Source organism: Vipera berus, assembly GCF_964194415.1.
Source record: "Vipera berus genome assembly, contig: HAP1_SCAFFOLD_487, whole genome shotgun sequence".
Lineage (NCBI taxonomy): Eukaryota > Metazoa > Chordata > Lepidosauria > Squamata > Viperidae > Vipera > Vipera berus.
The window spans coordinates 1-12,936 of NW_027673300.1; the positions used below are offsets into that span (position 1 = coordinate 1).

At 52.4% G+C, this 12,936-nt stretch overlaps 2 protein-coding genes across 3 annotated transcripts; both read right to left on the minus strand.

Annotated features, from left to right (window-relative positions):
* Positions 1-36: 36 nt before the first annotated feature.
* On the minus strand, positions 37-7,939 carry LOC308679415 (GTPase IMAP family member 8-like). 2 transcript variants are annotated; one of them, XR_014028771.1, is made up of 6 exons: positions 6,940-7,939; positions 6,216-6,267; positions 3,968-4,584; positions 3,410-3,434; positions 1,775-2,519; positions 37-824 (listed from the first exon to the last, which is right to left on the minus strand). XR_014028771.1 is itself a non-coding variant. In XM_081347027.1 (6 exons), exons 1-5 carry the CDS (start codon positions 7,909-7,911, stop codon positions 1,915-1,917), a joined length of 2,271 nt encoding a protein of 756 aa, XP_081203153.1. In that variant the 5' UTR covers positions 7,912-7,939; the 3' UTR covers positions 37-824; positions 1,902-1,914. The 2 variants fall into 2 exon arrangements, 1 of the variants encoding a protein (XP_081203153.1); XM_081347027.1 differs by having other exon boundaries at positions 1,902-2,519.
* LOC308679414 (verrucotoxin subunit beta-like) lies at positions 7,912-11,246 on the minus strand (the record flags this gene model as incomplete). The annotated part of the gene is made up of 2 exons (XM_081347026.1): positions 11,101-11,246; positions 7,912-10,163 (listed from the first exon to the last, which is right to left on the minus strand). Coding segments are annotated over exons 1-2 (2,349 nt in total), but the record flags the coding sequence as incomplete, so codon positions are not given.
* Positions 11,247-12,936: the final 1,690 nt, after the last annotated feature.

Genomic DNA, 12,936 nt, shown 5'->3' on the forward strand with positions numbered 1-12,936 from the left:
AAGAATGGCCCGCAAGATAACAGAAGTGAAGCTTGCGTTTTCTTTGGGGGGCTATTTAGAAAATGTGATTAATGATGTGTAATTAGGAGAGGGAGTTGGGTATGATACGATAGGTTTGGGAGAGGAGAATTCAGATTCTGGCATCCATGCACGAGTGCCGATGCTCCGTTCTCATTATTCTAGACTTTTTAGAAAAATAATGCCTGAATGTTGTTTGAACTGTCTTATTAATTGGAACCATGACGTTACGGGGACCTGGTGTGGAAGGAAAAAAACCAGCGGGAACCTCTTGGGGAGCAGGTGGGGGGACGGGTAGCATAGGTGGGGGGGTCCTGCAGTGTCCTTGGGGTCAGTCCCAAGTACAAATGACCACAGGGCTGCTGCAGAGACTGCAATTTCAGGACCGGGTCATAAGTTTAACTTTTTTTTTAAAGATGGGGTCCACCGTAATGTAAAACAGCTGATAACACCGGGGTCTCCAACCCCCGGTCCGTGCACTTGCACTGGTCCACAGCATACCGGCAAGTGGGCTGCACAAATAAGCAAAGCACACGAAGCCAGCGCGCACACACGCGCGCGCACACACACACACACACACACACACACGGTCCACAGAAAAACCTCTCTCCACAGAACCGGTCCCTGGTTCCCGAACGTTTCGGGGCCTCTCTGCTAAGAGAACCGTCCTGCATCAAGATCTCCCTGTTGCTTCCCGTCCTCCATTCCAGGGGTGTCAAACCCGCAATGTCGCGGGCCGTGCCCATTGCCAGTTTCGGCATGACGCATCCGGCCGTTTCACACTCCAGCTCTATCCGCATCTCTCCCTAAGGACAAAGAGGGCCATTAATCACAGAGTGTGGAAATGGATAGGTGGTGGGGGTGTGGTGTGTTTGTGTGTGTGTGTGTGTGTGTGTGTGTGTGTGTGTATGTGTGCGCGCGTTTCTCATCCAGACTGATCCTTAGCTTGTTTTTGCCTCTTAGGTTTCCGGCTGCACTTAGTCTGCTTCCAGATCAGGATACAGGGGGGAGGAGGAGAAGGGGGAGGAGGAGGAGGGGGGGAGGAAGAAGAATAATGGGGGTCCTCGGTGGACCTCTGAGCTTCGTGATTTTCTTGCAGACATTTCATGGCCCAAAGTAGGTAACATCATCAGACTAGTGAGGAGTGCTGTTTCTGGCAGCCCCCCCAAATATTGGAAGGCTGCTACCGTGTCTCCCCCGCCCCCCCCGAGTCCTTTTCTCTACACTGGCCAAACCCCAATTCCTGCCCCCGTTCTTCCGATGTTTTAGCCTCCAGGCCCCTAATCCTCTTTGTTGTTCTTCAGCTCCCAAAACGCCAGACGTGGCCTCCTCTGTTATCCGGCGTGGCCTCCACATCCATGTCTACCTGGAAGACTGGAAAGGAAACACGGGACGGTCATGGGTCCCGAATCCCAGAGGCCTCGGCATGTCCAGTGGGGCAGGGAGCCAGCTGCCACCCCACTCGTGTCCAGAAACCGCAGCCCTGGTCCCTGACCCCATTCAAGGCATCGCCCAGAAGCTGCTCTGAAGCTAACCGGGGGTGGGCTGAGGTGCTCAGAAGGGACCCAGGAAGGGAAGCAAGGAGGGGGGGAAGCGTGGGAAGGGACAGGAGGAGAAACAGGTAGAGGGATAAAAGGGGACGTAGTGCTGGGGGAACCCCTTTCTTGAGGGGGGGCATTGCATGCTCTCCACCCATTAGCCTCCCTCCTCCCCCGAGTGCCTGTCCTAACATGAGGGCATCAGCTGTCCCACCCACCCATTGGGGTCTCCCAGAGAAGAGGGACCCTTTGCTCTCTTGTAAACCGGCAGAAAGAGCACCGCCGTCGCCCAGTTCCACTCTGCCATTTCATTCTGCTCTCTTGACACGCTCATCCCGTCTGTACCTTGGGCCCCTCATTAAAGCCGGATGATGTAGCTTCCACCCTGGTTCTTCGAAACGACTCTCTGCACCGTCTCCATCAGGTCCGTGACCTGCCTCTCCCGCTCGGCTCCCGTGGCCTTGTTGTTGAAGACACATAAGTGGTTCCCGTACTTCCAGATCAGGTCCTGCAGATCGCGGTTGTTGGAATTTCGGATGTGCTCCTGCAGGGATTTCCCACTCAAATCCTCCTCAGAGGTGAAGAGGATGATCATATGTCTGGTGGACCCAGCCCCAAAGATTTCCGCGACCCGCTTTGCAGCTGCCACATCTTCAGCAGTGAAGCACCCCACCTGGGTCACAAAGATCAGGGCGTGGGGGCCTGGCTGGGAGAGTTCGACGCAAGCCCTGATCTCGCGTTGCACAGTCTCACTGTCGGATTCAGAATCGAAAATGTCGGGGGTGTCGACCACGGAGATCTTCCTGCCATACCAGCTTCCTTGACCCCTTTGGCACCTCAGGGTGGTGGCCTTTGCCCCCAAGATGGAATCGAACACCCTCCGGCCGAGGATGCTGTTGCCCGTGGCGCTCCTCCCACCTCTGGTCTTCCCCACCAGGATCAGCCGGAATTCAGCATCCTCCCCTGCAAGTTTGGAAGACAATGTTGCAAAAAAGGAATCCAGACGTTTCTCAGAACATGTCGGAGTGTCATTGAGCAGGCTGGAAATGGGGACCACTTTGGAGAAGAGTCACCCCTGCCCTGCAGTGCTTCAGGAATGTTTTCACGGGAATCTCCCAGCGTTGGTGCAATGAGCTGCTCAGCCGTGCAGATTCCCATCCAACCCCATTCCATTCTGTGGTGAGCCATAGTGCTGCAGTGGTTAATATGCAGCATTGCAGGCTAATTCTGTCAACAGCCAAGAGTTCGATCCTGACCTTCTCAAGGCTGACTCAGCCTTCTGTCCTTTCCAGGTCGGTCAAATGAGGACCCAGATTGCGGGGGAGCAATCCGCTGACTCTGCAAACTGCTTAGAGAGATCTGTAAAGCACTGGGAAGTGGCATATAAATCTAAGGGCTGTTGCAATTGCTCAGGGAGGTGGAAGGTATGAGCCTGGGGGGGGTGCGGGGGTGAGAATCCGATTAAGGCCAGAGGGAAACCTTTACGGGGACCTGGTGTGGAAGGAGAAAGATCAGCGGGAACCTGTTGGGGACCCGGTGGTGGGACAGGTAGAATAGGTCGGGGATCCCGCAGTGTCCTTGGGGTCAGTCCCAAGTACAAATGACCATAGGGCTGTTTCAAGGGACTGCAATTTCAGGATCAGGCCATAAGTAACCTTTTGGGGGGGTATCCACCATTACCCTAACCCCCCCAAATATTGGAATGATGGTATCGTGTCCCCCCGAGTCCTCCTTTTCTCTAGACTGGCCAAACCCCAATTCCTGCCCCTGTTCTTCCGATGTTTTAGCTTCCAGGCCCCTAATCTTTGTTGCTCCTCCCCCCCCAAAACGCCAGACGTGGCCTCCTCACTTACCTGGCGTGGCCTGATCCGTGGCTGCCTGGAAGAGTGGAAAGGAAACACGGGTCAGACAGGGGTCTCGACCTCCAGAGGCCTCGCCGTGTCCAGTGGGGCAGGGAGCCAGCTGCCACCCCATTCATGCCCAGAAACTGCAGCCTGATCCCCCACCCTATTCAAGGCTTCGCCTAGAAGCTGCTCTGGAGCTAACTGGGAGGGGGGCTGAGGTGCTTAGAAGGGACCCAGGAAGGGAAGAAAGGGGGGCACGGAGAGAAGGAGGGAAGGGATGGGGGTGGGGGGAAGCCGGTACAGGAAAAAAAGGGGAATGGAGCTGGCGGACCCCCTTGAGGGGGCCATTGCATGCTCTCCACCCATTAGCCTCCCTCCTCCCCCTGATTGCCTGTCCTAACATGAGGGTCTCTGCTGTCCCACCCACCCATTGGGGTCTCCCAGAGAGGAGGGACCCCTTGCTCTCGTGTGAACGGAGCAGCTCCACCAGATGCCCAGAAAGAGCACCGCCCTCGCCCAGTTCCACGCTGCCATTTGATTCTGCTCTATGACCTGCTGATCCCGTACCATAGGCAAGTCGTACAGCTGGTTGACGTAGTGTCTCCCCCTGTTGTCCAAAACGACTCTCTGCACCATCTCCATCAGCTCCGAGACCTGCCTCTCCCGCTCGGCTCCCGTGGCCTTGTTGTTGAAGCCGCAGTAGCGGTTCCCACATCCCTGGATCAGCTCCCGCAGATTGTGGTTGTCAGACTTGTGGATGTACTGATGCAGGGCTTGCCCTCTCAATTCATCCAGGCAGGTGAAGAGGACGATCATGTGCCTGGCCGACTCGACCCCAAAGATATCCCAGACCCGCTTTGCAGCTCTCACATCTTCAGCAGTGAAGCGTTCCACCTGGGTCACAAAGATCAGGGCGTGGGGGCCAGGCCGGGAGAGTGCGATGCAAGCCCCAATCTCACGTTGTACAGTCTCATTGTGGTTTTTAAAATCGAAAATGTTGGGTGTGTCGACCACAGAGACCTTCCTGTCCTTCCAGCTTCCCTGACCCCTTTGGCACTTCAGGGTGGTGGTCTTCAATTCCAGGATGGACTCGAACACCGGGCGGCTGAGGATGCTGTTGCCCGTGGCGCTCTTTCCGCGTCCCGCCTTCCCCAGCAGGATCAGCCGGAGTTCGGGGTACTTCCCTGCGAGTTTGGAAGACAGTGTTTCAAAAAAAGAATCCAGACGTTTTCTCACATGTCGGGGTGTCATTGAGCAGGCTGGAGATGGGGAGCACTTTGGAAGGGTCACCTCTGCCTTGCAGTGCTTCAGGGATGTTTTCACAGGAATCTCCCAGAGTTGCTGCAATGGGCTGCTCAGCCGTGCAGATTTCCATCCCACCCCACCCCCTTCCATTCCATTCTGTGGTGAGCCATCCTGGTGCACTAGTTAATATTGCAGGCTAATTCTGTCAACAGCCAAGAGTTCGATCCTGACCGTCTCAAGGTTGACTCAGCTTTCCGTCCTTCCGAGGGCGGTAAGTGAGGACCCACGATGGTTGGGGGCAACAGGCTGTCTCTGTAAACCACTTAGAGCTGTAAAACACCGTGAAGCGGTATAGAAGTCTGGATAAGTCTAAGGGCTACTGCTGTTGCTCAGGAAGGTATGAGCCTAGGGGTGTGTGTGTGAGAATCCGATTAAAGTCAGAGGGAAACCATTATGGGGACCAGGTGGTGGGATGGGTAGAATAGGTGCGGGGTCCTGCAGTGTCCTTGGGGTCAGTCATAAGTACAAATGGCCATTTAGGGACTGAAATTTCAGGATCGGGGGTGTCCTTTTTGGGGGGGTGTCCACCATAATGCAAGACAGCTGTTAAGACAGGGGCCCCCAACCCCACGCTCCATGGACCGGCAGGAGAAGAAGCAACGGACAGAAAACTAATCGAGAAGAGAAGCAACCTGGAATTAAGGAGGAATTTCCTGACTAATTGTTCTGTCCGCTGTTAATTGGCGGGACGAGTTGCCTTCAGAAGATGTGGGCGCTCCGTCACTGGAGGTTTCCAAGAAAAGATTGGACAACTGTTTGTTCTGGGATGATATAGGATCTTCTGCCAGGGGCAGAAGGTCCCTTCTGACACTTAGGTCCTCTGCTCTTCCGAACGCGCACAAAGGCCTCCGAACTTCCATCGGTAAAAACAAAACAAAAAAGACAGCTGGTGCTGGAAGATTTACCCTGACAAAACTCCCATATTCTTGTCCCTATTAGAAAACATGCGGACAGACCTTTTTTTTCCTCGGAAAAGCCTTTTGGCTGAACTTCTGGGCATGCCTGATAAAATGTTGCAACTGAAAACTTCAAGCTGGCAATTGGGAAACTCAAGATAGCCAAGCCGCCAAGAACTCCCTGCCCTCCCAAAAGAGAAACTGGACCACTGAAAAATCGCTTCGGACAAGAAAGGGAGCATCAGACAACCATGAAAGCGCAAAAGAAGAAACCAGCAAACCCACGGCCCTGGGGCAGAAAAAGCATATAAAAACCACAACTCAGGACTTGGGAGACCAGCTTGCAAGGCAGGAAGGCCGAAGTCACGTCTCTCTCACTTTTCGGCTTTTCCCAGCTGGAAACGAACCGGGAAATTCTTCTGACACCGGGAAGAGGGTCCAAAGATTCCTCCTTTTTCCCTCCCTCTCTTGCCCAGCCTTTCCATGCCGTTTCCTCCCTCTGAAGCTCTCGTTCTAAAAAAACTCTCCGGGAGGACGTGTGAACGTTGCATCGAAGCATCCGAGCCCAAAGTGGCAGAAGAAGGTTTACAAGACGTTGAAAGAAGGAATCTTACCCCAATCATAACATCGTCCAAATTGTGTCTGCGCCGCTCCTTGACGATGAGCCTGGTGGGGAAGAAAAACGGGGTGGGGTGGGGTGGGGTGAAAAGGAGGCTGGGGACTCTCGAGTTGGCAGGGATTCTGGGGGTGTCTCGGGTAACCCAGATTTCAAGTAGGGGAGAAGAGGCGGAGGTTCCCCAAACTGCAGGATGACACATTATTTCCTCCTCCTCTTCCCCCTCCCCCATTGTCCTACTCTACCCGCTCTTGAATACATAGCGGAAAGAGGTTAATATTGCATGGAATACAGTATAGGATCTTTCGCCTCCCACCCGTGGCCTCCTTCTCCTGGAGACACCCCCCCCCGCCTCCTCCCATTTGCAGCCTGCTTTCCTCCTGGCCCTCCCCCAGACATTCTCCACGGCCTGGCCTATCTGCTGAGCCCCCCCCCCTTTCTCCCGGGCCTGGAATGAAGGAGAAACTTCCTGACAGTGAGGACAATCAACCGGTGGAACAGCTCGCCACCAGAAATCGTGGGCGCTCCATCACTGGAGCTTTTTAAAAACAGACTGGAAAGTCACCTGTCCGAGATGGTATAGGTTCTCCTGCTTGAGCAGGGGGCTGGACTAGAAGATCTCCAAGGTCCCTTCCAGCCCTATTCTATTCTAATTCCTCCTCCTCCTTCCCTCCTCTTCCTCCCCTCCTCCTCCTCTTCCCAATCTTTCTCCTCCTCCTCACCTTTTCAGGCCTCCAAGTAGGACAGATGCAAGTGACTGCCTCGCTCCATTGACTGAGCCCTACTTGAGTCACAGCAGCGCATCGGAATTGGTACTGGAGATTTAGGTGGACATCTTCCACGGCAAATTGAACCTTGGGGCCTTCGGTATGGAGACTTTTCCAATTTTCCTCTCCTGCGATCCGATATTCCACCTGGTACCTGGAGACTGAAGGCTTCCCTACGGAAACTGGATCAATCCTGATCTGGAAACTCTTTGGCTGGACTGGTTCAACCTTAAGAGAGGGAGGTCTTCTAAGAGCAGCTTCCAGCTCATGACGTTCCTTGAGCATCTCCATGATGGAGGCTAAACTTTTCCTTTCCAGCCTCTTTAGCGACTCAAAGAAATTCTTCATGCTCTCGGTGCTCATTTTCCAGAACATTTCAGCAGCCGCATTACGGCTTCCTCCATTTTCTTGGTGAGCGAAGAGAGCTGAATGGTTGAATCTGAAGTGCAGAGGGGTTCCCGACTCATCCTGAGCACACGGCAGGTCAGCTTCCTTGAGGGCCTTCAGGACAGGTGGTGTCCCCCCATCTGAAAAGGTGATCAGGAGTTGGACGTTATCCTTCACCTCTTTTCCCAACATGGAGAGCAGGGAATCAAAGACGCATTTCTGGGTGTGAGTTGGATGGGCAAGGAAGGCCTGGGCCACCAAGCAGATGGCATCAACATGGTCAATGCCCCCTCGGGTGGAGAAAAGCTCCAAGAGCTGCTCCTCAACCAGTTTGTCTTGCTCTGCATCTCTTGTGCCTCCAAATCCTGGAGTGTCGATTATTGTGAGAGAATAGGGGATCCGGAAACCCTTCCGATGGTTCACCACGTAGGCTGTGACTTCAGACGTCCTGCTTCCAGCTTCGCTTCTCTGGGTGGTTTCATGAGTGAGTTTCAATCGGAAATTATCTCCCCACTGGACACCCAGGATATAATTGATCATCCCGTTGATCAGAGTGGTTTTCCCACACCCTGTTGCTCCCATCACCAGAATCACTTTGTTGGGCACTTCCAAGTTCTCCTTTCCAAGCTGGTACAGGAGAGAGGAGGTGGAGGCATCTGAGGGGACTTTCTCCAGAGGAAGGGCAAACACGAATGGTTGTCTCTCCTCCACTAGGGAGCTTTCCTGAAGGAATTGGTGGGCTACATTGTCTGCATCTTCTTCCTCCAGTGATGTGGAGATCTCCATCTCCTCGCTGGGGACACTCAGAGCTCCATTAACACACACGGCAGACACCCGTATTCTATACGCTGTTTGCTGCTTCAGACCTTCAATAGGGTAAACCTCTATTTTTCTCCCAGTCCTTTTTTCAGTCCACTGGTCCTTCCCAACTCCAGCCTCCACCGTTCTGTACTCCACCTTGTACTCCTTGACCACAACTCCCGAGGCAATGATGCTAGGACTCATCCAGGCCACAGAGATGACAGAAGATGCCGCAGTGACCTTTCTTAATTTCTCAGGCGGGCTGGTGGGAAGGGTCTTTATGGGTGGGCTCAGGTCACTGGTTTTACTAAGGCCCAACGTGCAACAAGCAGCGTACTTGAACTGGTACTCTGTGTTTGGAGGCAGATCTTTCAGCAGGAACATCTCCCCGACATCCTCTGTCCTCACGGTCTTCCAGTCCTCTTCCCCTGAAATCTTGTAATCTACCAGATAGCTGGAGATTGTAGCCCTCCCGTATTCAGCGGGCTGAAACTTCAGCTGAATGCTGTCGTGTCTCAGTTCGCTGATCAGGAAAGGGAGAGGTTTTGAGGGCAACTCAAAGTTCTTGCTGACCAGCTCTCCGTCTTCATAAAGGTATGTTGAGGCTCCTGGAGTCTCCTCATCTGGGAGTGAGGCCACGACAAAGTGGACCTTCTTATTCGATTGGTTGATACTGAAAAAGTCTTGAATGGATTTGGCAGCTTGACGAGCGTTCTGGGTCGTCTCCTTGTTCTCAAACCAGGCCTTGCCTTTCTTCACGCCAGGAGTGGACCTTGTGGACTTAGCTGATCCTGGCAAGAATTGCTCCTGAAGCCAGCCCTGTAAACTCAACAGAAATGGCTCCTTTTTATACAAAGAGGTGAAAATAAAGGCGACCACGTATACATTCTGGGGGTCCAGAACTATTTCCTCCAGCTTGCTCCGAGATGAGATAACTTGCACTTCACTTAGAATAGTGAGGTAAGATTTGACAAAGTTAATTTCTCTTTTCTTCATGTCCAGAAATTCATAGAGTCTTTGACTGTTAAAGGGTGACTGGTTGATGGACATCAATATGTCCACAAGGGTCGCTTCCTTCTGCCCTCCACCCCGGATGGAAGGCAACATTCTGGCCAGCTGTTTCTGGAAAGTCTGCCTGTGTTGCTTGCACAAGTCATTGAACTGCTTGATCTTCCTCTTGATGTCAGGGAAGGTGTCACAAATGGGATCCTTGGCTAGATCGTTGCTTTCCATCTGGAGTTCGTTGAGTTCCTCCAAGATCTTTTCAGTATCAAAGATCAATGCTAGGCTGATCTCACGGACCATCTTAGCTGCTTTGGGATCCAGCTTGGTCAGTGGGTAGAGCCAGACCCACACAGGAATAGCCTTCTCCCCATCTTTCCCTAACTGTTTTGGCAGAGTCTCATAAATTGTCATGGCATCTTGGAAGGTCACTGGATTTTTCTCCAGAGAAAAGTCTCCATGGAACGTGCAACTGAACTTCAGAGCATTCTCTTTCTCCTCCTCGTTTAGCTTCATATCTGCTTGTCCTGTGACAGATATCATCTTCTTGATTGTAACGTGGAGGTCTACTTCTACATTTTTTACCATCTCCGTTGAAGAAACCTCTCGGTCAAACACGAAGAACGCATGGGCTCCGTAGAGGATGGCGGTGACCACGTGGGTGGCTGTGCCACGCTCAAAAACCTCTGGGTGGGAGATATTCTGGATTCCCAGGTGGCTCATGGTCAGCTGTTCATAGTTGGTGGTGGTTTTGTACTGAACGGTGACTCTGGCCTGTTGCTTGGACTTCTTGGTGTCGTGAAGATATTTGGCCGATCCTCTCACATCAATCAGCCCCCCCAGGAAGCTGCCCTTGAGGGATCCTGAGATGTCCAGGGCAGAGGCCTTGTCATCAATACTGTCAGATGCAATGATTATAGTTGCTGTATTGGGCTGAGGCCTGGTGGTCAGGTCCTTCTGCAGAGAGCTGTAGTCCCAAAGGGTCATGCCTGCATGGAAGAGTTGAAAACAGGGACATGAACTGAACAGTCTTCCAGAACAGCTGCAGCTGGATAGAGGAGCTCCAGAGTGTTGGGACAGTGGAGTCATAATTTCCCTCATTTGCTCTGTCCGACCATCACCAGAGAATCCTCATGCTTGTTTTGCCAAATACCACTCTCTCCAAAAGCTTTCGACTGAGTAGAGAGGAATGGGAACTGCTATGCACCTATGGCAGGGGTCCCCAGCCGTGGGGGAGCACAGCCCACTAGTGGGCTATGGGGGTTTTACAACTGCGCTGCAGAGACAGCTGGCGAGCGTGCGCGCCTCCTCATTTGGATGGGAAGCAGACAAGTACCCTCACAGGTGCTCCCTTCAAAGCAAGCGGCAGGGGCGCGTGTACGCCACTTGTGCAAGTGGAACACACATGCTGGCTGGCCATTTGTGCGGAACAATCCCTCCCCTGCCCCACTGGTCCGCAAAGCCAGAAACGTTTTTCTGACCTATGGATTTCAAGGCAGATCTCCAACTCCCTGGGAGAAAGCTCGGTTTTTTATCAGGGGTTCAGAGGCCTCTTCTCTGTTCAGGCCCGCGCCACCCCCACCCCCCACCCTGCTCCACGGGAAAAAGCAGCAACACCACAATTTGAGAATTACATCCTTCACTTCAGGCCTCTGGGATCACAAGTCCATTTTTTTAGCCATTTTCCAAATCATTTCACTGGTTTGGGAACCTACCCGGTGGTTGGTAGTCGAGGACAGCCCTGCTGTGTGCCCGGCCAAGGGATGGATACGCCTTCCCAGCTAGAAGGTCCTACTTAGCTAGCTGTTACCAGCAGGCCATGTGCCCAGGAGCTCCACTCTGTCGCTGGGCTGAGCCTGTGCATCTATGGCACTGCCCATCTCCCTCCCTCCCAAGACTCATCGACCTCTCTCCTCCAGCTCCTACCGGGGATGAGGGCATCCTTGCGGCAGTCGTACAGCATCCCCAGCTGGAAGGGGCGTCCCAGGGCTGGGGTCTCGATGGCATCGTCCGTCTGGGCCATGCTCGGCTCTCGCGGGTCGCTGACTCTTCTGCTGTCCTGCAAGAGAGAAGAACCATCCATAGGAGGCCACGACTGACTGGTGTCTTAATGTTGTGCTACGGTCACTTCATACCCCTTCCTGAAGCCCCTTCCCCAGGTTTGTCCCCCCTCTCCAACATCAGAAAGCCGTTTCATGAAAGGGCCATTGGATACGCCGCCCAAAAACCACCCATGTAAAGGCTTTGGGGAAGGGGAATCCTGTCTGCTCAATGACTATGTTCTTTTGTTCTAAGTAAAAGGTGCCTGATTCCTGTTACAGTTAAAAGTATTGAGCAGTAAAGCACATGGTGACTGTGCTCGTCAGGTCCCCAAAACCTTATTGTTTTCCTTGCATATATACTCTTGTGCTTTTGCTTTGGGATCTGCCATTCTGCTGGGGGGAGGAGGAATATTTGCTTTCAGTTGGGATAACTTTCGCTTTCTACTTTTCCTCTCTCACGTTTGCCACCTTGAGAAAGGAATGTGCCTCGCTTATCAGGGAGCTGGTTATGGAGAAATGAAACTGGAGAAGATGTGTACCAACTGTGCCAGTTACCCGCACATTGTGCCACCTGTGGATTGGCTGGATTCCAAATGAACATTATGATTTTGGTGGGAGGAGGAATATTGCTAGTCTAACTATACCGTTTAAGCGGGATTTTCCTCAGATCCTGCCTTTTCCTGATATAAGTTTCCTTTTGAGACAATGCCTGTTTCAAGAGTCCTGCTTTCTTGGGTGGTTAGCTGAGGTGGGTCCTTACATTGCTCCTTGTTTGATCTGTGGTGCAAAATGGAAACAGAATTTCTGACAAAATGGAGTCAGGACCGCCGACACAAACTTGTGGTTTTATGTCTACAAATACATTCACAGTAAACAAGAGAGGCAAACAACAACATTGCCAGGTAAATCAACACAGCAGGAACTTCATGAGGTGGAACCCGGAGAGGACACAGCAGGGGTCCCAACATTTTGGGCAGCAGGGATCGGTTTTGCGGAAGACAAATTTTCCATGGACAGATACGCACAGATGAAGCTTCGCTCGCTTGCACGGACCAATTCTTAACAGGCCGTGAACCGGTAGCAGTCGACAGCCCGGTGGTTGTGGACCCTTGGCATACAGGGTGAGGGAAACAGTTCAAGGGAAAAGGATGTTTTAAAAATATACAGGATGAGCGCAATAAAATTAAAAAATAAACTGTGAATTTCGGCCCGAACCACAACATGCCCACATATGATAGTATGTCGGATGTTCAGAAAACCTGAGCAGACGAGGACAAAGATAATATCTTCCGGTTAGGCGCTTCTGATAGATTGTGACCTCTGTGGGCCTTTCCAACGGCATCAAAGGGGAAGGGAAATGGGGCATCGCGATAGGATGTATAAAAATGACTGCTCAACTTGGCTCGCGTGTTGTCTGCTGCTTCAGAACTTCCTGCGTGAAGTCCTGACTCGGATCCATCGCGCTTTGCAAACTGCTCTTTTTCTTTGCTTTGCTAGCAATACATTTCGTTTTCTTTGCAACCCAATTAGAGGATTTAATTTGTTTTTAAATTCATGCGCAACAAGGGCACACAGGGTAAAAATGGCAAGAAACATGGAAACGCCCCCTTTTCATTCAAGGCAACCAATCCCAGCTCAGACTGCCTTTCTTTGATCAATCAGCGGTAATCGTGTGTTGTTACTCTTTCCACGACTCCCACTGTGGTGAGTGGGAGAGTTA